The sequence below is a fragment of the Heloderma suspectum genome, chromosome 2 (genome assembly GCF_057233095.1).
Source record: "Heloderma suspectum isolate Gila_16-S chromosome 2, 16-S_ref, whole genome shotgun sequence".
Lineage (NCBI taxonomy): Eukaryota > Metazoa > Chordata > Lepidosauria > Squamata > Helodermatidae > Heloderma > Heloderma suspectum.
Window position 1 is genome coordinate 167,020,333 of NC_139459.1, and position 23,620 is coordinate 167,043,952.

The 23,620-nt window shown below is 43.0% G+C and overlaps 2 protein-coding genes across 2 annotated transcripts in view; one reads left to right on the forward strand and one right to left on the reverse strand.

Moving 5' to 3' along the window:
• BRME1 (break repair meiotic recombinase recruitment factor 1) overlaps positions 1-16,527 on the forward strand; it is a 30,656-nt gene extending 14,129 nt beyond the window's left edge. The window contains exons 4-8 of the mRNA XM_084835820.1: positions 1,757-1,855; positions 2,967-4,769; positions 7,570-7,688; positions 12,898-12,990; positions 15,349-16,527. Coding sequence (XP_084691946.1) covers positions 1,757-1,855; positions 2,967-4,769; positions 7,570-7,688; positions 12,898-12,990; positions 15,349-15,493 — 2,259 coding nt within the window. The 3' untranslated portion in view covers positions 15,494-16,527. The remainder of the gene's footprint in view (positions 1-1,756; positions 1,856-2,966; positions 4,770-7,569; positions 7,689-12,897; positions 12,991-15,348) is intronic.
• Positions 16,506-22,203, reverse strand: NANOS3 (nanos C2HC-type zinc finger 3). Its single transcript, XM_084835821.1, has 3 exons — positions 20,950-22,203; positions 20,687-20,736; positions 16,506-17,063 (listed from the first exon to the last, which is right to left on the reverse strand). Exons 1-2 carry the CDS (start codon positions 21,418-21,420, stop codon positions 20,731-20,733), a joined length of 477 nt encoding a protein of 158 aa, XP_084691947.1. The 5' UTR covers positions 21,421-22,203; the 3' UTR covers positions 16,506-17,063; positions 20,687-20,730.
• Positions 22,204-23,620: the final 1,417 nt, after the last annotated feature.

Consider the following 23,620-nt stretch of genomic DNA (forward strand, 5'->3'; position numbering starts at 1 on the left):
GACTTACACATTGAAAGAACACATGAGAGAATTGAAGTGAATCCCGCTAAGTCCTTCAAATAATGTGCAAGTGAGATTAAGCCTTTTTATTGGACCATCTAGTTCATTAAGATGTTGTAACTATTAGACTTTTCCTTCCTGTTTCTCACTCATAGGACTTTTTACCACCATGCCATATTAAGCCATGGCATCAGTTGTTTTAGAGGCTTGACTAAATTGATGATATTGTATATATGAAAATTTATTCTCCTGTCACCTAAAATGTGGCCTTTACAGGGAACTTGGAGAATTCCAAGAACCCCTATTGCATTGACTTGTAGAATTCTGAGAGGTACATGCCTTATTCACACATAACTCGTGTGAATAGGGATGTTGTGGTGAAAGGGGCAACAGGGCAGTGCTGTTATCCCTGCTCTCAAGGTGGCATTACTTCTCTCTTCTCTCACCCCATTGGCACCATGTTCTGCCTAACTTCTTGTGGGGGGTGGGGGAAGCTCCTGTACTCATGGAGTCTCCCACATGACTTATAACCCTGTGTAGTCAGTTTCCTAGGTTGTCCAAAGAGGCTCTCTAAGTACAGGAGCTCCCTTTCAGACGTTATGCTCAACGTAGGGGCAGAAGGACTGGTGCAGGGCAGGGCTAAACCTGCAGTCCTGTTCATCCCTATTAGTAACATATGAATAGGGCTATAAACAACAACACATCTTCATAGTGGAAATAGAAAGTTGTTAAGAGTGCTATTGGATAGACTTTTGCAATTCTCAGAGCTGTGAATAACACATCTTCTTAATGGAGGTAGACGGATGTGGCTGACTTTGTTGTCGTTTTTGTGAAGACAAAAGCTTTGGTGCTAAAATCCCTATGCCTAACATGGTCTGCACACATAGGCCTTGTTCACCAGAATCCTGCCTTATTGTGCTTGGTTTCTTATTCTAGTACAACTGGTTAAACAAACCAGGAATGATTTAATAGTGTATCGTCTGAACATCCCTTTACAATCCAGGATAGTAACCAGGGTTTGTTCTTGCTTTATAAATTCTTGCTTGTTTGTGAGCAACAAGCTAGGATCCCCAAACAAACAGTTTTGTGGTGGAGGCACATTTGTTTTCTTAAATGAGGGGAGGTATACTTTTATATTTTGGTCTTACCATGTCTGTATTTTAACAGTGACTGTAACTTACTGTTATTAATTTGCTTTTGTTGAATTCTTTCATTGTTCACAGTGTCTTTCACTACACAATAAAATAAACTTGAACTTCCCTTGTTTCTCACTCTATGCAACTACTACCAATTGACATTCAGTTCTGAACTATGGCTTGGATCCTCAGTTCCTATGAGCAGACCTCCATTCACAGGGGACTTCCACTGATGGAAGCGGGGGAGGCAATTTTCAACAATTCCCTTGCAACCCTCTAGGTACTCTGAAAATCTGCCCTGGAAGGTTGAGGCACCCTCTGAAACAGTATCGAAGGTGTTGCTAGAGGTTGTAGGGGCAATGAGGAACTGGTGAAAATCAAAAACCTCTCGTGTGGGCCTCTGTTAGAAGACTCTGAAGAGTCCCTTCTTCCAAGCCAATACATTTTTCAAAGATGCATTTATCCAATTTTATTTCCATGTAAAGTACTCACAAATTTAGGGCACTCTTAAAGTGCTAGTTTGAGCCAGATAAATCCATTCTATTGATACCTTTCTGCTTAGTTTTGGAAGTTGTTGAGTGAGTATATCAGATTCTTGATTATTTCATTCTTGTTTGTAGGGTGGAAAGTTAGTACCAGTGTTTAGAAAGCAAAAAAAGACATTGACTGAAAGACATGAAGGAAATGTTGGAGAAACTGCAACAATTTGGACAGATCAGGTATCAACTCTGATTTAGCAACTGACAACAAGCCCTACCTGCCTGTCTATAATGTAATGTAATATAATTTAGGGCACAATTCTATGAATGTTTAGACAGTGAAAAGTCCTACAACTCCCAGCATCCCCCAGCCAGCATAACTGGCTAGGGAATGCTGGGAGTTTTGGGACTTTTCTCTGTCTAAATATGCACAGGATTGTGCCCTTAGATAAGTGTTTCTCATGGTCAGATGGCCACTTAATACTCTTTCAGCTGTATTTTAGAACATCTTAAAGGCAGTGCCACATACAAGGTCAAACAGCAGTCAAACCTGGAGGTTACCAGAGCATACAAAAGTGAGGCTAGGCTATCTGTTTAGAAAGGGTTGCAGTTGGTGAAACATCTGAAGCTGATGGAAAGTGCTTCCTGCCATGGAGACCATGTGTGCCTCTGGCAACAACACTAGATCTAGGAGCACCCCTATACTGTGAAATTGCTCCTTAAGCAGTAGTGCAACCCCATCTAGAAATTAAAAGGTTCACTATGTACATCCTACAATTCAGTGTTTTAGCAAATTTTATCTGTCAAAGGCAGATAAAAAATATGAGTATTGCCTGGTGGAATGAGATAACTTGTCCCATTATGTGCAGGACCACATACTCCCAAATGAAGCTTCCTATATGCTCTTTGGGGGCCCTTCTCCCAAGAAGTTTAAGCAGGTGGCAACTGGAGAATGAGCCTTATTAATTGTGGTGTCCCACTTATAGAATGCTCTCCCCAAGGTGGCATGCCTAAAAATCGCCTTTATTTTCCTAGGCTTTTCTAAATACTTGTTGAACTAGCTTTAATTCTTCTGCTGTGTTTGTTGTGAACTGACTTTAATTCTTCTGCTGCTTTAATTGCTCTGCTTTTTTAATAGATCTTTTGATATGGTGGCTTTTATTGCTTATTTTGACTGTTTCAGTATTCTGGTAAGCAAACCTGAAAGTGATAAAAATGAAGGGCAGTATATAAATACTTAAATATAAATAACTACATTTTCTTTTATTAAATGGGATCAGGTAATTGTAAATGCTAAATATTTGTGCTGCCTCTTTCTACTCAAATGCAACTATTTTTCACTTCTTCTAAGGTGCAACATATGGATACAAATGTACTTGACACAGCAGAGAATGCTGCCCAGAACACTGTAGCTTTTTCAGAGTCATTACAGCTGAAGAATTTATTGGTGACAAAAGTGGAAGATGCTGCAGATCCAGTGATCCTCCATTGTGAGGAAGTGAGTGAAAAACTGGATGTTAAAATACAAGAACAGGACAGGATTAGAAGGGTGAACAATTATGATGCCAACTCAGAGTTTGTTGATGCCCATCAAGGAACAGGAACAGAACCCAATTTACAAGCAAGCATCTGTGAAAAGGAAATGCCAGAGAAACAGGTTTCCTTTTTTCTGTATACACCAGATAATGAGGATGTGGGTGGTTTTGAAAAGAGAAAATTCTCTCTAAAGGCACATAAATGTCCACTGATTAAGGAGATGAGTGTTAGTATGCTGGAAGAGGACAGGATCCCTGACCATACTAAAAGCAATCCAAATGAAGAAGCCCACTTGAATAGTTTGGACATGGGTATGGGACAAAACAAAGCCATGCAGGATATCATCATGTCAGATGATATACAAGAAGCAAACTGGACTAAAAATGGAAGCAAGGAAGGTGTAGGTCTTGTTGAGTGCATGGTTAGCCAACTGCAAGAGGAGAACAGCATAACTCAACTCCCACTAGTGACAGATTTATCAGTTTCCATACCTGGAGAACAAAGCAATTATCCATGTACATGTAGTGTAGCTAGACAGGGAAGTATTGATGACAAAGAAGCAAACCGGAGCCATCCATGTATAGATGGGAAAACTGAAGGACAAAATTACATTTGCAGCAGTACGGAAATGTTTGAACCTGGAGCCACTCAGTGCAGATCCACAATTAGTGAAAAAGGCACAAACCAGCACAACATGTGGACAAATGAAAAACTGGAAGAACAAAGTGGTAGGGACATAACTTCAGTGCAGAATAGCCTTTGTAGGAGAGAGACCATTGTTGCAGAGCAAAACAGTGTCAAAGGCCAAGATATTTCTGGGAAAGTCCTTCCAGATATTCAGTCTGGTTGTATTTATTTGGGAAAGGAAGCAGATCTTTCTGAATCAAAATCTGAACAGGTTATTGTAAGAAGCAATCTATTATTACCACAACCTGATGGGGATGTTCAATCTGAGAGCAGAAAAACCTCAGTGCAAGACGTTTGTAGAGAAGAGAGGGGGAGGGATGAAAAAGAAATTGGAATTAAAGCAAGCCTAGCAAAGGGCACTGCTGCCTCACCTGACCCAGAAGTTCCAGTCTTGCTGACCCAACATCAGCAGAAGGGAAACAGTTGTGAGAATTTGGTGCCTAATACAAAGCAACCAGGTTTTGATAGATTTGATTTGAAATCCAATGAAATTATGGAAGCATTATCAAATACAGGTATTGCCCAGCAAACTTCAGCCAGGATTCCCAAAGCAGAAACAAAAGCAAAGCTAACAGAAAACTCTCTCTTTTCCACCAATGTCCATCTGGATGGAAAAGGAGAAATGGTCATGTGTGTGGAAAACAAAAGCAAACCTGTCCATGTGGAAAGAGGGCTTTCCTCTGTAGAGGTTCTTCCAACGCTGGTGGGGGTAGGTGATCCTAGTAGAGAACGTAATGCTGATTCAGACACCCACGGGGCTCTCCTTGCATCAGGTACAGGTTCCAGTATGACTGCACCAAGCAGTCTTGATACTGGAGCCCAAACGTGTTCTCCTTGTGCAGAACCCCTTTCTCTGGATCTGGAATTTTTGCCTGACAGTCAGCTGCAGGGCATCTTTGAAAGCCACAGCCGTGAATTTTCACCATACAAGGTAATTTGACTACTAATGACTAGATGAACAATGTAATGATTGTACTTTTTAATATATCAATTACTGTACAACAGGTAGGGCCTTAAAATTCAGTTATTAACCATTTTAATGTTGCATTCCTACATATAATTATCGGTACCCCTCATATTGATATGAGAAGGAATTGACTTTCAACTACATACAATATTGCAGCTTAAGGGTGCAATCCTATGGCCACCAGACAGTGTCTAGACGGCCATAGGATTTTTTGGTTTATTGGAACTGAGCTTGGAGCCGGTGCTCTGAGCTCGTTCCCAGAAATCTGACTCCCTGCCCCCTCCCCCGCCACCTCGTAAGAGGCACGGTTTGTCCCTGGCTTTGCACTCAGAAGAGCAGCATGGAGCGGCTGAAAAGGGGGTGTTCCTGGGGGGCAGGGAAGGGTGGGGACCATGGAAGCAGTGTTACAACGCTTCCTATGTGCCGTCCGGCCTCCCCCACTTGCTCCAACATGCCCCTGTTAAACAGCTGAAATCAGCTGTCTAGCCACAAATGCAGGGTGGGTGGAGTGTGGAGGAGAAGATCCCCTCCGTGCTTCGCCTGCCCTGCATGGGATAGTCGGCCGCCTCCAAGTTCAGAGGCAGCCGACCATCCCCATAGGATTGTGCCCTAAATTACTTTTATTTATTTAACAGAGTTGTATCCCACACTTTGGGTATAGTGGCTAATAAAAAGGACATTACATTAAAGATGAGGTGCCAATTTTTCAGCAGCTTAAATAATTTTGAATGGTGTTCTGCTGTTGAAAATTGCTACAATTAATAATTGATGAGTCTATTCAGCAAGCCAAGTGCCAGTTTACATTTAGTATGAGCAGCTAAAAAAAAGTGAACCAAGGGATATATAAAATGTTCATTTCCAGATCCAAATAATCTCTTTTGAAATTGATTTGGTGCTGGTTCTGTGAACTGTTTCCCATTTCTTAAAGAAACATACCTGAGTCAGGGGAGGAGAAATGTGTAGGAAGAGCTGTCCTCTTGAACTAAGGATAATTTCTTACAGAAAGCAGATAATGTTGCAGGCCTGTGTCAAGACTGTACCACTGCAGATGGAATTCAAATGACGGAATGCTCCTCCCTATATTAAAAAACCTTGTACATAGAAAACCAGCATGTCAGGTAGAAGACTAGGTAGAAGACTGTCACCCTGCTGTCTAGTTTTCTTTGTGTAGAGAGTTGATTTGTAAGGTAAAGCATTCAATCATACAAACTCTGGCTCCTTTGAGGTCGTTCTGCCTAGCTTTTCCGTTAGAAAAAGCTTCAATTATCTTGCTCTTTCAAGCTTCCCCTCCCCCTTATTTGCATTCTAGAAATTTTCAGCCTGTGTCTATCTTCATATTTTCTCTCTTCCTTTTTCTGTTTTGCTCACTTTTGTGCTAGCTTTCTTGGTGGCAGTGGGGTGCATAATAGAATCCTTCCTTTTCTTCCTGAATGATCTGTTCCCCTCCATACCAGATAGCATCATCCATTTCCAAAAAGTGCAATTATAATGACTCTTCAGTTGTCTAAAGATCTACTTTTCCTCTTCTCCCTTTATAAATGTTTTGGCAGCAGAGGAGAGAAAGAGAAAAAGGGAGAAGAGTGTCAGTGGTCATAATTCTGGAAATGGTATGGGAGAAGAGGGACTTGCTAGCAGACCAGTGGCATCTCTACACCAGCCTTTTCCCGCACCCCCTTCCCCCTCCTTCTCCCCGTAGCTGAGTCTTCCATTATCTTTCATTGATCTCGCTCCTCTTCTTGAAGTGTTTACTCTTTTCACGGAGGAAACTGAAGCAGAACACAACAGGCTCCTTCACACTGAGCTTTTATCCTGCAATTGAGATTGCTCCTTCATGGAAGTTTGCGGGCTCTTTACATGATGCTGTGATCCTCCGAGGCATCTCCTGCGCTAAATGCCCTTTGTTCTGTTTTTAAATAGATCGCAGATATATTTAAGGGGGTGGGGGAGAAAGAAGCACGTGAAAAAGGGAGTTGGTGTGATCCTGCATTTAAAATGGTAGCAGAAAACCCCATTTTAAATGCAGGATTTTAGGCTGGTGCCCAACAGGGTAATCTTAAAAACGGAACAAAGGGCATTTAGTGCAAGAGATGCCTTGAATGATCATGGCATCATGTAAAGAGCCTGCAAACTTCCCTGAAGGAGCAATCTCAATCCTTCACTGAGCTTTTATCCTGTGATTGAGATTGCTCCTTCCCGGGCTCTTTACATGACACTGTGATCCTCCAAGTCATCTCCTGCACTAAATGCCCTTTGTTCCATTTTTAAATAGATTGCAGATAATGAGCTATCAAATTACCCCCTTGTATTCCGCTTCAGTTTCCTCCCTGAAAAGAGGAAAAGCAGCAAGAAGAGGAGTGAGATCAATGAAAGATAATGGAAGGGGGAGAAGGAGGGGGAAGGGGGTGGGGGGAAAGGAAGCCCATGAAAAAGGGAGTCGTTGTGATCCTGCATTTAAAACGGAAGCAGAAAACCCTGTTTTAAATGCAGGATTTTAGCCTGGTGTGAAGATTTATCCACTTGCCTCCCCAAAATAGCTCAATCTAAAAACTAGCTGGACTGTATATCTATATACCAAAATTATGACGTCCTCCATGTCTTAAACTCTAATGATGGGGTTAATTGTTAGCGCTGTTGTTCTGGATTTCTCCCATGTTGATTTTAATTGGGATTGTAGAACAGAAAGAGCAAGATAGCTGAACAAGTCCTTTACTGGTGTATTTTACATAGAGAGCATCCTTTTGCTTCTGCATTTCTCTCCCTTCAGACACCCTTTCTACATAATCCACATACACAGTCCACGGATAAAAGTGATTGGTGTGCTGCAGGAAAAAGAAATGGAACCAAAACACTAGCCCCACTTGTAATCCATCGAAGCAATGCCAGGTAGGTTGGTAGATTTCCTAGTGTGATCTTCCTTATTTTGCATTCTAGACAGTCTGATCAAGCCCATATCTGTGTGCAAGAGGGTAGCTTTACATGTGTGTGTACACATTACATGTGTGTGCATGTACAGCACACACACACTGTGTGTGCACACAGCACACACACACCTGGAACACTAGAGCAAATGAAAGTTTTTTTTTTTTTTAAGTCCATCTTTATTTCCCCCCTGGCTTGAGGCAGGCTGTTCAAGTTTTTCAAAATGCAATAAAACAGAATTCATAGTTAAATCATGTATTCTAGAAATACTGCATACATCATGTGTAAGAGATGGTATTTTAGGACAGCAGGGAGCCAATGAACATTTGAAGGGGAGAGTACCCTTTGTGCTGATCACAAATAGGAGAAGATATTGGGAGGAGGAGGAGATACCAACCTCATTCACCTATAGCACCAATGCAGGAGTTGTTTAACCCATGAATTGGCAGGGCTATGCTAGAGCAAGCACACTGCCTCCCGCATGCTTGCTGCTTCTGCTTTGCATCTGCTTTCATAAACACACTGCTCCTGGATTTTTTGATGTGACATGCAAACCCAGAACTCTGGGTTTTTGAGGGACAAACAACCCAGACTTTTAACCCAACAACAAACCATGGGTTTATGAGTTCTGGGTTCAGATGTTGCATCAAACCACCCTGGAACGGAGCATTCTTGGGTTGTTCATGAAAGCAGATGTAAAGCAGAAGTGGGTGGTGGGCAGTGTGCTTGCTTGCTGCTACAGGCCCCAACTATCGATGGGCTGTTTAACCCATAGTTAGTCCTTACTTGCAAATCGGGTTGCTGCCCCTGGGGCTCTGATGTGCATGCCCATGACAATAGGTCTCAGGTACAATGATATTAAACCAGCGATGTAGTTAATGCTTCTTTCATGATAATTCAGAGCCTGGACCAAGCAGGGGAAGGCAGCCGGGACATCGAACAGAGGCAGGTGGGCCAACTTACCACCTTATTGGCTCTGCCTGGGACTGTGCTGCTGCCACTGAGAAGCCACCTCCCTGGCTGGAGCTGAAGAGGGAAAGAAAAATCTCCCCTGGGCTAATTATGGCTGATTCAAGCCAGCTGGACCCGAGCTCCCTGGGAATACTCTTATCTGCCCAGTTCTGACACGGGGCAGCAGTGACACCAAAGGCGGGGTCTCCGTTTGTGGGGAGCCACTTCAGGGGAAACGCAAGGGCAAGGGCCACCCCGCTAACACTGGGTTGACTGGTTCTGTGGCTTCTATGTGTGGGGGTTGGTTGTTGTTGTCGTTTTGTTTTGTGTTTGTTTTGCTTAGGATCCTGTTATGTGCCTGGGAGAGAGGATATATGGTCAAGTTGGGGCACTTGAGGGGGCCCCAATTAGTCTGGTTACGGGTCAAGGGAGATACGGCATTGGGAGGAGGGCTAGCCAGATTAGGGGAACGTGGCCCAGACAGTTAATGCTGTGCCATGTTCAGTCCCTCCCCCCAGCCGCAGGCATGGTGGTTGCCCTATCAGCCTGTTCTCGGGTCTCCGGATGCTGCTTTTAAATGCCAGATCAGTTCAAAGTAAGACCTCCCTCGTCCATGACTTAATAGTGGATGAGGTGGCTGATCTGGCATGTATAACCGAGACCTGGGTGGGTGAGCAGGGAAGAGTTGGTCTCTCCCAGCTCTGCCCACCGGGGTACTTGGTTCTGCATCAGGGAAGACCTGAGAGCCGGGGAAGGCAGTTGCTCTGGTCTATAGGAATTCCATCTCCTTCTGCAGGCTCCCTGTCCATGTGACTACTGGTCTGGACTGTTTGCACCTTGTGTTGGGCCAGCGGGACAGATCGGGGACTCTGTTGGTGTACCGCCTACCCTGCTGCTCAACAGACTCCCTATCTGAGCTCATGGAGGTGGTCTCTGATGTGCTGTTGCGATCCCCCAGACTGTTGGTTCTGGGGGATGTCAACATTCGTGCTGAGGGCACCTTGCCTGGGGCGGCTCAGGATTTCATGGCCTCCATGATGAATCATAGAATCATAGAATAGTAGGGTTGGAAGGGGCCTACAAGGCCATCAAGTCCAACCCCCTGCTCAATGCAGGAATCCAAGTCAGAGCATCCCTGACAGATGGCTGTCCAGCCTTGTCTTGAATGACCATGGGACTGTCCCAACATGTCATCGGCCTGACGTATGTAGTGGGGCATACGCTGGACTTGGTTTTCTCAACTGACATCAGTCCCCTTGTCATGGTCAGATCATTACCTGCTGAGGTTTAGACTTACAGCAGCTTTTCCCCTCTGCAAGGGTGGGGGACCTATTAAGATGGTCTGCCCCCAGAGGCTAATGGATCCAGATGGTTTCCAGAGGACTCTGGGGAGGTTTCCGGCTGATATGGCAGGCTCTCCTGTCAAAACCCTGGTTGATCGGTGGAATGCAGAAATGACCCAGGCGGTTGATATGATTGCTCCTGAGCGCCCTCTCCTGAGTAGAGCTCAAACTGTTCCGTAGTATACCCCGGAGCTGAGAGCTATGAAACAAAATAGGAGACAGCTTGAGTACAGATGGAGAAGACCTCCTAGTGGATACAGTCAGATGCTGGTATGTGCCTATGGTAGAGTATATTCAGGGGCAGTGAAGGCGGCAAAAAAACATCATCTTGCTGCCTCTTTTGAATCTTCTATCTGCTGCCCAGCAGAGCTTTTTAGAGTCATCTGGGGGCTATTACATGCCGGCCTTAAGGTCACTGTAGAATCCTCTGAGGCCTGCTGTAATGCATTTGCTAGGCACTTCCAGGATAAGATCTCTTGCATCTGCTGGGACTTACGCGACTCCAGTGTTATAGCAGGTGAATCTGATGAGGTATCCAGAGCACAGCCTTGTCCTGTTCTCCTGGATGAGTTTCAGTTGGTACAGCTCGAGGATGTAGACAAGGTGCTTGGACAGGTTCATGCAACCACTTCCGTACTGGGTCCTTGCCCCCCTTGGCTGATAAAAACTGGCAGGGAAGGAACAGCTGGCTGGGCCAGGGAGGTGATTAATGTCTCTTTGCAAGAGGTAGTGGTCTTGGGCTGCCTCAAAGAGTGGTAGTGAGATCACTCCTAAATAAACACTCCCTGGACCCAGAAAATCTTAGTAATTTTAGGCCAGTGGTAAATGTTCCTTTCCTGCGCAAGGTTCTTGAGTGGGTGGTTGCCAATGTGTGGTGTAGTGGCAAGAGTGTTAGACTGGGAGCTGGGAGATCCGGGTTCTAGTCCCCACTCGGCCATGGAAGCTCACTGGGTGACTTTGGGCCAGTCACACACTCTCAGCCCAACCTACCTCACAGGGTTGTTGTTGTGAGGATAAAACGGAGAGGAGGAGGATAATGTAAGCCGCCTTGGGTGCCTTGCAAGAGGAAAAAAGGCGGGATATAAATGCAATAATTAATTAATTAAACCAGCTCCAGACACTCTTGGATGAGACCGATTATCTAGATCCATTTCCGTCAGGGTTCAGGCCAGGTTTTGGCACAGAAACAGCCTTGGTCGCCCTGTATGATGACCTATGTCAGACAGGGTGAGTGTGACCTTGTTGATTCTCCTTGATCTCTCCGTGGCTTTCGATACCATCGATCATGGTATCTTTCTGGGACGACTGAGCAGAGAGTGAGAGGCACTGATTGCAGTGGTTTCGCTTCTACTTGGATGGTTCGCTCCAGAAGGTGGTGCTTGGGGAATCTTGCTCGGCCCTATGGATTCTCCAGTATGGGGTTCCATTGGGGTCAGTTTTGTTCCCCATGCCATTTAACATCTACATGAAACTGTTGAGCGCGGTCATCCGGAGTTTGGGGGCATGCTGTCATCAGTATGCTGATGACACACAGCTGTATTTCTCCTTTTCATCTTCTTCAGGTGAGGCTGTGGATGTGCTAAATCGGTGCCTGGCTGCGACAATGGATTGGATGAGGGCTGATAAACTGAAACTCATGGTTTTTAATCTCTGTATATTGCATTTTTAATGTTTTTAATTTTTGTAAACCGCCCAGAGAGTTTCAGTTATTGGGTGGTATAAAAATCTAAATAATAATAATAATTTGCATGAGCAGCTAACATTAGTAGTTTTGAATATGTGTGTGAGCCCAAGGAAATGCTGCACTTGTATTTCAAGGGATCCAAATAGCAACAAGCAATATCCTGCAGAAGTTAATATTCTCAGTTAAGTATCATGCAGACAGCTACCCTATCATACGATCTGATGAATGTTTTCACAGAAGCCTAGGCGTTTGTGTTCTAGCAGAGCATGTCTTTGGAATGAGCTGTTTAGGATTTGGTCATAAATCAGTGAAAATGTATTGAATATTGCCAAAGTTCAGAGCCAAGTATAGCCTTATGTAGTAAAAACTGCAACACCCACGCACAAAAAGGAGGTATCTGCTTGAGGGAAATACCATAAGGTTTTAGGCTTGGGGGAACCCTAAGGTTTTCAGAAGTACAAAAAATATTTAGAAAAAACATCCAAAGGGGGTGACCCCCCAAACTAGAGCAATGAGGATTGCTCTAGTAATCCTCTAGTAATCTAGAGTAATCTAGATTACTAGTAACTAGTAATCCACCATAGAATGCTGACTGACTGTTGTGGGGAGGGTGGTGTGATGGAATGGACTATCCTAGTGGAAGGATTGGCTGACTGACTGGAACAGTGAATAGGAATAGTGAACATTTAGTTTCAAGTGCCGCTTGTATGTGCTAATTCTTTTTTGCATAGAAATATTTTCACTTTGTTTGAAAAGGTGAACACATACAATTTTAAAGTCCTTTTTGCATTTAGGAAGACACAGGGTCCGTTAATGCATGATTTGCCAGGTCATATGCCCGGTGTGTGCCACCACCATTTTGCATATGCAATCTCCGATTGGTTATTTGGTGATGTGCGAACCTGGACACTATGGGTTAATAATGGGTTAAACAACCTACAGTTAAACTGAGAACAAATTGTAGGTTAACTGTGGTTTCTTTAACCCATGATTAACCCATAGTGTCCGGGTTTGGGTCTCATGGAATAACCTCTAATTGGGCCATAAGATGCTGCATGTTCAAAATGGTGGCGGTATGTGATCCTGACAAATTGTGGGTTGGTTAATTAATTAACCCACAGTTTGCCGCTGTTACATGTGAACTGGGTCATTTATTGCTGGTCTGATGCTCCAGTTTTTCCTCTCTTTTAATCAGGGATGAGGTGATGGAGAGGATTTGTGATCCATCCAAGCAAGAAGATGCAACAGATATTGTTTGTGGACTAATTAAAGAGCTTTCTAATCTCAAGTAAGAGCATATTTCCATGCCATAACACTTCATATAACATGTGCAGTTCCTAATTAAAGTCTGAAAGAATGATAAATGTGGGACTGCCACCTCATAGCATCCACAGCCATTTCAGAGCTCCCCAGTCAATCAAACCACTGCTATAGGATAACAGATCCTAGCAACTGCTCCCAGAAAGCACCAGTCGGCATGTAAACATGTTATCATGACTACATGATGAGATATAATGGCTCCATTTACAGCTTTGGATGCTATAGGAGTGGTTGTTGCCGTTTGCATTTTTGGTGTTTCAGCAATGTTGGTGTATTGTTAAGATGATGCTGAGTGAGCATGAGAAGTCAAGATACCTATAGATAAGTTGATGTATGCCCTGGTTTTCAGAAGTAATATATTTATTTATAGGATTTTTAACCCACCCTTCAGCCAAAAAGGCTCCCAGAGCAGGTTAGAAAAATATGAAGACAGCTTTGCCTACAGGCTTACAATTTAAGACACAACATAAAAGAAAAGGGGATTGGAAGGGAGGGGGTAAAAAGCAAATTCAGGCACTAGATTCTTCGTATGTATTGGCAATAATTTGTTGGAATGGGGTACGGTGGCATCAGCACAATGAACAAATGTTTTATTATGTTGACTGAAAATAGAATGGCAAAGCAAGAACATAAGAAGTTCCATTTATCTATTATGGGTAATAGGCATTGATAAGACCTGTCATATCCGAGGTCATAAGTATTGTAATGCCATTACATAAACCTTTGGTGCAGCCACATTTGGAATACTGTGTGCATTTCCTGTCACTCCATCTCCAAAAAGGGTTATCACAGAAGGGCAACTAAAATGATCAAGAGATTGGAACACTTTCCTAACAGAAGTCAAAAAGCATTTGAAGGTTTTTCAGTTTAGAAAAAGATTACTAAAATGGGGATTCCACCATTAAAAACAAAATGACCAGTATGGAGAAAGTGGGTGGGTGCATTATTTTGTTCCTCTCCCACAAGACTAACAGTAGGTTCAGGAAGGATATAAATATGTCTTCACATCAGGCATAACTGAGGGCAGCTTTCCGCAGCCTGGTGACCTCCTGATGTGTTAGATTGCATCTCCCAGGATTCCTGCCCGTTGGCCATGCTGACTCAGTCTGATGGGTATTGTAGTCCCAAAATATCTGGTGGGCACCAGGTTGAGGAAAGCTGTTTTAAAGCCTCAGCAAGAGCACAAGCCAGAGGAAGTTCTCCCATGCAAGCCCCACTGGAATGAAATTTTTGAAAATAATTCAGTCAGTCCCATCATCAATCAACCCCACCCCATGCTGGCTAGGAATGATGGGAGTTGCAATCCTACACATCTGGAGGGCACCAAGTTGGGGGAAAGCTGATTTAGGGCATTCACTGCAATTAAATGGGGTGTGATGGCCACTAGCTTTGAATACCTCAAGACAAGATATATCTAAGCAGGGTAGCATTTTAATTTTTGTGAGCTTTTTCTTTTTGTTAAGTAAACTGATGTGTGTCTATATTTTTTTTCTTTTAAAATACAGATGTGGAGAGGGTCAGTAGTTCTAACTTTAAAATCAGACACATTCATGGGGTATAGGTCTATTAAGAGCTATTAGCCATGGTAGTTCAATGGAGCTTCTATGTGCAGTGGCAGTATACCTGTGAATACCAGAAGCTGGGGAGGTTTGCTGCCTTTATTCCTCATTGCTCTTCCTAGAGGCATCTGGCTGACCTCTGTTTAAGAGTTTACTGGGTTGGTAGGCTCTTCAAAATCAGTAGGATGCATACCAGTGATTTCAATTAGTTGTATTTTCAAGTGTGTTTAAGACTTTTAACTGGTGGCCCAAAATGAGCTGTGGATTGGGACTGCCTGACTGTATATATGGCTGTTCTAACTCTTGAGGACTGAGGGGAGGTCGCCGCTTGTGTGTGCTGCTGTAAGAGACATCAAACACAGCTCAAGTGAGGAAATCTCTGGATCCAGAACAGGGAAGAGCAATAATTCCCTCCCCCTGGCCTGCCACAGCTTAAACGATCCAGCAGCAGAGTGGCATTTACTATTTATTTTATTTAAAAAATTTCTATCCCGCCCTATATCATTAAGATCTCAGGGCGGCATACAGATAAAATCAATTTAAACAGTATAAAATGGTAGTTGGAACATCTTGAGACCTGGGGGGATGCAGCACTTGAGATTGAAACCTCTTTCGTGATTTATTTGCACTTCTTTAATTCAACCCCCTTACATTCACTTTGGAGCAAAAATCAGAATCTGCTTCTTTAGTAAATGGTTACATGTTAAGCCAGGAAGACTGAGCTTGTGAGTGAGGACTGCACTGTGGTGTGGTTTCTTTCTTTCTAGTCGGCTGATCATGAGTACACACAGAGATCTGGATTCCTTCAAGAGACTGAAGTTCCGGAGAAACAGACAACCTGGGAAGCTTCTTCCTTACAGCTTGAACAATATGACAAGCACACGAAGTACAGTGAAAAAGAGAGAACTGTAGCTTGTGAATATCATTGTTTGCTTTAATATTTGCAAGAGTTTGTTCTGTTCTGGTGCAATTTTCTTCCTTCTGGTGCAATTTCATAGCAGTTGGCCATGATTCTCATTTGCATGAATAGACAGACCACTGTTACAGAATAAAATAACTTAATATTGAGTATAATTATTTACCCTTACTTTAACATCCTGCTTAACTATCACGGCAATGTAAAGGAGCCTTAAGAATCAAGCCCAGTGTCTCGACACACAACTTTGGATGGCTGCTACAGTCAATAATCCTCCCTCCCACTATCTGCATATCTCTAAGAGGCTCAGATATGTAACCTCTAAACTGCAGTACATTTTGGGTGTGAACTCTTGGCTATGACTGGGATTTCCCCTGGCAGAAATGAAGAGTTATCCTGTATCAGGGATGGGGAACATGTGGCCCTCCAGATGTTGTTGGGACCGCAACTCCTATCATTCCTCCCCATTGGCTATGTTGTCTAGGACTGATGGGAGTTGCAAACCAGCAACATCTGGAGGGCCACATGTTCCCCATCCTTGTCCTATATGTTCATGTACCTAGCTGCAGTTTTCCTCTATTTATTTGAAACGTAGCTTTTAGAATACAAGCAGAAAAACAAAAATCCTATTTAAGAGCCAATTTCACCCTATAAGATACTGCAAAATTATGCTTATTCATGTATAGAGTTTGAGGGTAGCGTATTCATTTATAGAGTTTTAGGTTAACTATTTCACTGTTTACAAATGAACTAAGGTTTTGGAATCAAAATGCCATATTTGGGCATAAGACAACCTAAATGGATCACTTTTAAATCCCACTGATTCCAATGCAAGATTAAGTATGTACCTAGATTTCTCCCACTAAACCAATATAGAATGTGTCTGTGTTCTTTGCAACATACACTAGATTTCTTGTCCAATAAAAATTCCTCACTAGTATTCAGTTGTAAATGTTTTGGGAATTCCATCATCATGAAAAATGACAGCTACATCCTTTGTTTGCTTTTAAAAGAAAAACTCTGTATTCATAAATAAATAAATAATACAACAACTAACCATGAAAAAATATTAACCATACAAAGTAAGAGCCTAAAAACTGACCAACAAAAAAAACTTATAAAACAAGTATGCATTAAAACAAAAAACATTAAACCATAATAAACACAGCAAACAATTAGAAGCATAGGGGGACCTGGGACTGGTAACTTGGGATATCAGATAAAAATTTGTCCTTTGGGATACTTTCTTTACCCTGAACACTGAGCCAAACATCTTCAACTGAACATGAATGTAAGTTAATTCAAGTAACAAGAGAACAGCTCAGTGAAAAACAATAGCTTGAAGTGAGTTGACTGTGCTAGTGTTGGGAGAATTCATTGCCCGGGTCTCATGTGTGATGTGCCACCTGTATAAAATTGTCATTCAGGCCTTTCTGCATCTCCATGTTTTCTCTGGATTGCGTATGAGTTGATTTCTGCGTATCAACTGCTAGGGGTGAGTTATTAGAACCAGAATCTCCCCAGATGTCAGAAAAAGTGCTAGCTCTGGTACAGCTGTGAAAGTACCTGAAAGAGATGATAAAAACAATATGCGCAACTTTAATCTCAATCACCTTTTCCTTCCTGAAGGACTACCAATTATTATTCTCGGTTTGTGTTATAACTCAGGCCTAGCCCTACCAAAAAAAAAAAAGGGAGATAAGGTGGTAAACCTGTTTTGGACTCTACCAGTTAATACAGGAGGTTGGGGCTTCATACAAATCTTCCTACCTACCCACCTTTCTTTCTTTTCTATGGAGAAACATTCAGTCACGCAAGCCTCTTAACTGCACTCTGAAGCGGTACAGTTTTATGGCCTCGTATGTTTTTCTAAGTAGATTTTTTTCTTAATTTTTTATTGTAAACTTTCAACAAAACAAAACAAAAAAGAGGACAAGAAAAAATGTAGCTATATAGATTTTAATATATCAATTGAAAAGTAGATCTTAGACAAAACCTGAATGTATGCCTGATTTAAAAACAATAGGTCGTTTGATTTGGATAGTATACAAATGTGAGATCTGAATTTCAGATGTGCCTCAAATCCTGATCTGCAGGAAGGGAGAATAGAAACCTTCTCTGAAACACACACACAACTGAGCAGGGGTGGGGAACTGGAAACCCTCCAGATAATGTTCGACTACAACACCCTCTCTGCTGTCCTTCCATCCACAGGCAAAGACCTATTTATTCAAGCAGGCCTTTGGTGTGTAAGTGGGTCTGTTGGGTTTGATGCTGTTTTTATCTAGTTACTGTTGTGTTTGTAATTGTTTTAATGCATTTGTTTTATTGTTTTAATAAAGTTTTATTTATAAGCTGCCTTGAGTGCCATTTTTCTTGGTAGAAAGGGGGGTATAAATCAAATCAATCAATAAATCCTGATCATTTGCCATGCTGGCTGGGGCTGATGGGAGTCCGAGTCCAACAACATCTGGAGGGCCACTGGTTCCCCATCCTTAGCCCAGAGATTGGCCTGTCTGTCCTATGTAGAATGCAGCAGGCCCTAGTGGGTAGGACACTGCTGACAAATGATGGCATATATCACACTGGAAGATAAGCAGGTACATGAACCCCTGATATCGTGTATGAGAAAAACAGCAAAACACTACTTGTTATCACCTACAGTTCCCAGCTAAAACCACTCAAACATATAATCTACAGCTAAAACCACTCAAACATGTGATCTACAGCTCATCCTGATTAATGACACCTCACACAGGCCTTGTGTGGTAGGTCTGTACTTGCTTACAGACAGCTGCCCAATTTAAAACAGCTACGCACCAGCAACAAAAGACCACTACAATCCCGGCTGAAATGAATGGCAACTTCCAGAACATACCTTAGTATTTTCGATTGTGTCCAAATTATCTTCTCAGCTATCAGGGCCTATGACAGGCCTGTGTGTCTTATCCCACAACATTAAAAAAAATGGTTGTCTTTCTGAGGATATTAATTCAGATACAAAAAAATACCCATCTGACTAGTCACTTGAGTTAAAAGAAAATGTTATCTAGGAAAATTAAGCTGCAATCCTATGCACACTAGAGAGAAAGCCCCATTGAATACTTACTTTGAGTAAATATGAATAGACTTGCACTATTAAAGTTCTGAACTTCACATTTCAGATATATGATTTATCCATATTTATTCAAAGCTAAATTCCACTGATCTTCAGTGGGATTTATTCCCAAATAAGTGGCCATATGATTTCAGCCTAAGGCACAACAAGAAGTAGCTAATGTGGTGTAGTGCAGTAGGTGTCAACCCTTTCAGATTAAGGAGGACCCATCTCTTCCCCAACTTGCAGTACCAAACCCACTTTAAACATTTTAACCATGCAAGTCCTTCTTTTTCCTTTCTAGGGTGACCTGATGCAAAGGCAGAAAGGACTTCTGAACTTTTACCAACTAATTTTATCAGGTGCAGTTTTGTTTATGCAGTGTGGGGAAAAGCTGCACCTGATAAAATTCCCTCACCTACACAATGATTAAAAGAAAAAGAGCTCCCTGCTCCTTTGCATTTGGTCATATACACACGTTTTTATCCATCTTTTTTTCCCGCCTGTTTTTGTTTAAACACACACACACACACCCTAAATTAACAAACTGATGGCGGTTTTATTTATGAGACCCATGTTATCTTGCGTGCGACCCACTAATGGGTCCCTGACCCCACCAGTTAAAAACCAGTGATGTTGTGGACAAAATATCAGACTGAATGTGGGTCTCATATGCACCATCGCTAGAAAGTTAGCATTATCATGTATGGGCTGCACATGAGTGGGTCACTCCATTCTTGTTTTGCATGCCTTGGGGCAGAGAAATCACAGACCTTTTGGCCTCACTGTCATCTCCCCTATCTGTACCCAGGTGTTCATATATTTGCCAACGGGATGAACATTTCACCAGGGAAGGTTCTGCCTACCCTCTAATGTGCCACAATTCTTTTAACACTGCTAAACTGTGAGATATATAAAAAGTAATCATACAATAAATGCTCTTAAAACGAATTACTTTTTTTTTTTTTTTAAACAAAACTCTTCCCCAACCTGGTCCCCTCCAGATGTGTTGGACTGCAACTCCCAGCATGCCCATGGCCATCTGGCCGGAAATTATGGGAGCTGCAGTCTGAAAAATCTGGAGGCTGTGGAAGGCTCCTCTACTTGGTTTTTTTATGCATATGCCTGACATGTGTCTGTCATTCTGGAATTTGACTCTATGCACAGGTATGGCTGATCTGGCATCACCTTTGGGGCAGTTTTAAATTCCACAGCCCAAAGGAAGATGGTGAGGGGGATATTTCATAGAGAGACAACAAACAAAAACAATGACCGTCATAGCAGTGGATACCAAGATTATTAATAAACACAGTTCAACAAAATCAAAAAAATGTGAGGGCTGCAATACACTTACTTACCCGGGATTAAGTTCCTTGGAGGGCAGGATTGCATTGGAAACCGTTTTTTTTTTTTAAATCCCAGGTTAAGGGTTAGTCAATAATCAAATAATCTTACTCAGTGAAGGAGGGAGCAGAAACACCGTCACTACCTTCACCAAAATAATCCAGAAATGGACTCCGGATCCCACTCCCAAAAGGCAAGAAGAAAACGTTCCAATGTTCCCTTTCCCCAATAAACTCCCCTTTCTTCCCATCCGCCAGGGCTATAAGATCCATGCCTCGACTCGCCGCTTGGAGTATTGCACCTTGCACGGCAATCCATGAGTCTTTGAGCGTTGTGTACGCCTGTTTTTTAAAGGATATCTAGCGTTGTAAGCCGCCCTCAGATCCCCTTTTAATGGAAACGCGCGGTTAAAAATGTTTTACAGAGCAATCCTATGCATGTCTACAGAGGAGTAAGTCCCAGTGCATTCAGTGGGGCTTACTCCTAGGTTAGTGCGTTCAGGATTGCAGCCTAAAGATATAAAACCGTGCAAAGGGCGCAATGCTGGCTGCCCCAGCAACATCCCCTTAGAAAATAAACGGCTCAACCAATTCCTTCCCCAAGCTCTAGTAAGAAGAGAGGGGGTCCGAAGGCCCCGAGAGGCCGGCAGACGGGCGTTTAGCAGCGGCGCCGGCTATGGACGGCAACGCAGCAGCGCCCGGCTCCCGCTCGCTTCCTGTAACGCGTGCTTAATCGTGCGAACACTTACCGCTAGGTTAGAAGAGCCACTGCGGATACACGCTCTTGACGCTGTTAGATCTGGGAGAGAAAACAACGTTTTTGGTTTTTTAACAAAAAACAATGCCCCCCCCCCATTCTGGATCCAGATGTAGTCATACTTCGAGCAGACCCATTAAAATCAATGGGGCCAAAGTTAGTCTAAGTGACTTCAATGGCTCTCCTCGAAGAATGGCTGAATCTGGACCCAGCCCACTATATTTGCGCGGGTTGGCTGTTTCTCCAGCGGCGAACCTTTTTTCGCTTCCCCGCAGAATTCCGGGCGCTCCTGCTATAGACGGACGTGTAGCCCCTGTGGGTCAAGGGGCAGAACCTCCGCGTGTGGGCCGCATCTTGAGACGCGCCGCACTGGGGACACGTGTAGTTCCTTAGAATCGGACACTGGACGCGCCCGGCCTCGTCCTTGAGCCGGTGCGACGTGTAGACGTGCCTGGACTCCCCGTTGTGCTTGCAGAAAGAGCAGAGGAGGACTTGGTCCTCCGGGCCGGTCGCTTCCAGGGACGCCTCGCCTTGCCAGCGGAGCTGCTGCTGCTCGGGGGGAGCGGTCCCCTTCAGGCCGTCCTCCTCTCTGTGAATCCCTTCCACCACTTTGGCCAGCTGGAAATAGTCCTTCCATAACTGGAAGGCAGAAGTCATCTTTTCCCTGCTTTGCCGGCCAGGCAGCCAGATACTGAACTCTGGCGGCTCCCGGCTAACCAATTGCATAGTAAGTTCCAAGCGGTTAGTCACCTTCCCCCAACAATAGCCTGGAGCCGAAAAGTCTGACTTGTTTCTGCCATTCCTTTGCTTTCCCCACCCCCCAAAAGCAGGAGGAGGTGGGGAGCTTTGAAGAAGTTAAATTACCTTCCTGGCCAAACTGTTGCGTGCTGCAGCTAAACCGAAAGCTATAGAATCGCAAAGATAATCGCAAACTGGACCTAGGTACCGTATGGAGTTTTAAGAGTTACCTCTGTTGAGAAACTTGATTCGTCCTTCTACAACTAAGGGCTGAAGTTTTATCCTGAAAGCCGGTTCAAACAGCCATCACATATTCATAAATGCAGAAATACAGCCAGCATTTAGAGAGGCCCTAAAGAGCTGGTTGTTTAATCACTTTCAATTGATGACGTTGTATCTTATGGTTTTAACTGTTGTTGACATTTTTATTTTTTATTTGTATTGCAATGGTATTTTAGGCTAGGTTAATTGTATTACATACACGTAACTGGTTCATGTTTTTATTTTGTAAACTGTCTTGGGAAGGTTTTTACTTTTAAAGGTGGTATAAAAATATTTTCGATAAATAATAAAAGCACATAAGTAAAAATGGAAACTTCTGACCAATCCCCCCCCCCCCGCCCACTAGCAGCAAAAAACAAACTTTCCAAATAGTCTGTGTATACTGTTCATCCTACAAGCATCCCAGATCACCCTTACAAAGGGAATCAATAATTCTCTCTTTGGGTCAAGAATTTATTTCCTGTCTTTCATTAAAGTGTATGGTTCTTCCACCACCATCCTTGCCCACTCTTTTATCCTAGCAACAATCCTGCAAGGTAGTTTAGGTTGAGAGATAGTGGCTGTCCCAAGGTCACCCAGTGAGCTTCATACCTGAGTGGGAATTTGAACCCAGGTCTCGGCCTGGTCATAACTGACCTTAGGGTCAATTATGTAGTGTAGTGAGACCACTACACTACACTGATGCTTAGTCAGGAATAAGCTGCAATTTGAATAGTGCAGGAAAAGAAATCACTGGACAACTGCATTGCATCCAGGTCTAAATGGTGGGAAAAACAGCCACATTGGGAGAATGGCACGGATGGCAATCGAAGCAGTTTGCTTTTTTGTACCATCACCAGTATACATGGGGTTGGATCTGCACAAAGTTAGTGGTGTTTCATTTGTATTGAAACCAACAGAATTTAAGTTAGTCATGATGAAATATTCATATTGATGTCAATGGGAGTAAGCATGACTAACTTGGTCTGGATCTAACCCATAGAGTTTTACAAAGTTTCAGAGGCAACAAAATAAAAACAAAGACATAGAGAGATCCCTTCCCGCAAGGAGCTTATAAACTAAAAATCAACAGTGGGGAAAGACAACAAGAGGGAGGGGGCAGAGAGATTGGGGAGAGCAAGGGGGAATATGAATGGGTAGTTACAGCTACTGCAGCTTAGTTACAGTTGCAAATGTAATGCAATTGAAAAGATGAGATATTTACTACAAATGTAATAAATGCTGATGCAGTGACTTTTTAACATTTAAAACTGTAAATTAGGAGGCTACAGTTCAGAAAATTGAAGTGGGGCACAATCCAGCCAAAGTTAACCACCTTTTAAGGTCCTGTTTATTTAAATGGAAGTGAGTTAATCACACACTGCAAAGTAATGGGATTGCAGCCAGATCCGAAGCATCTTTACTTGGAAATAAGCCCCACTCAGTTCAGTGGAGCTAACTCTTTCAAAGAAATGTGCCTGCAATGTGCAACCTTGCTTCCATTCGGCTTGATTTTGCCCCTAGTTTGCTGTGCAAAACACGATTTCTTGATTGTGACTTTCAAAAAACTCATGATTTTATTGTTTGTGAGATACCGCTAAAACAAAAAAATCTGGTTTGAGGCTGCACTTGTAAGATCCTTGCTGCAAAAAGAAAAGAGAGTTATGTAAGTAGAAGTTTGAATGGCAAAAACCACCTTCAGGGGGCCATCACCGTCACTGACCTGTGGAAAGCCCCTTTCCATGGGCATTCTTTCAACAACTTTCAGTCCACTAACACCAGGGGAAAAAAACTCAATTTCTTCTCTCCCACAGCAAGGGATTGAGGTGGGAAGCCCTACAGCGCATTGATTTCACTAAATAATTGGGCAATGTCAAACCTCCAAAGGAGGCTGATAACACATTCATGTCCCATGAAACTTTATAAA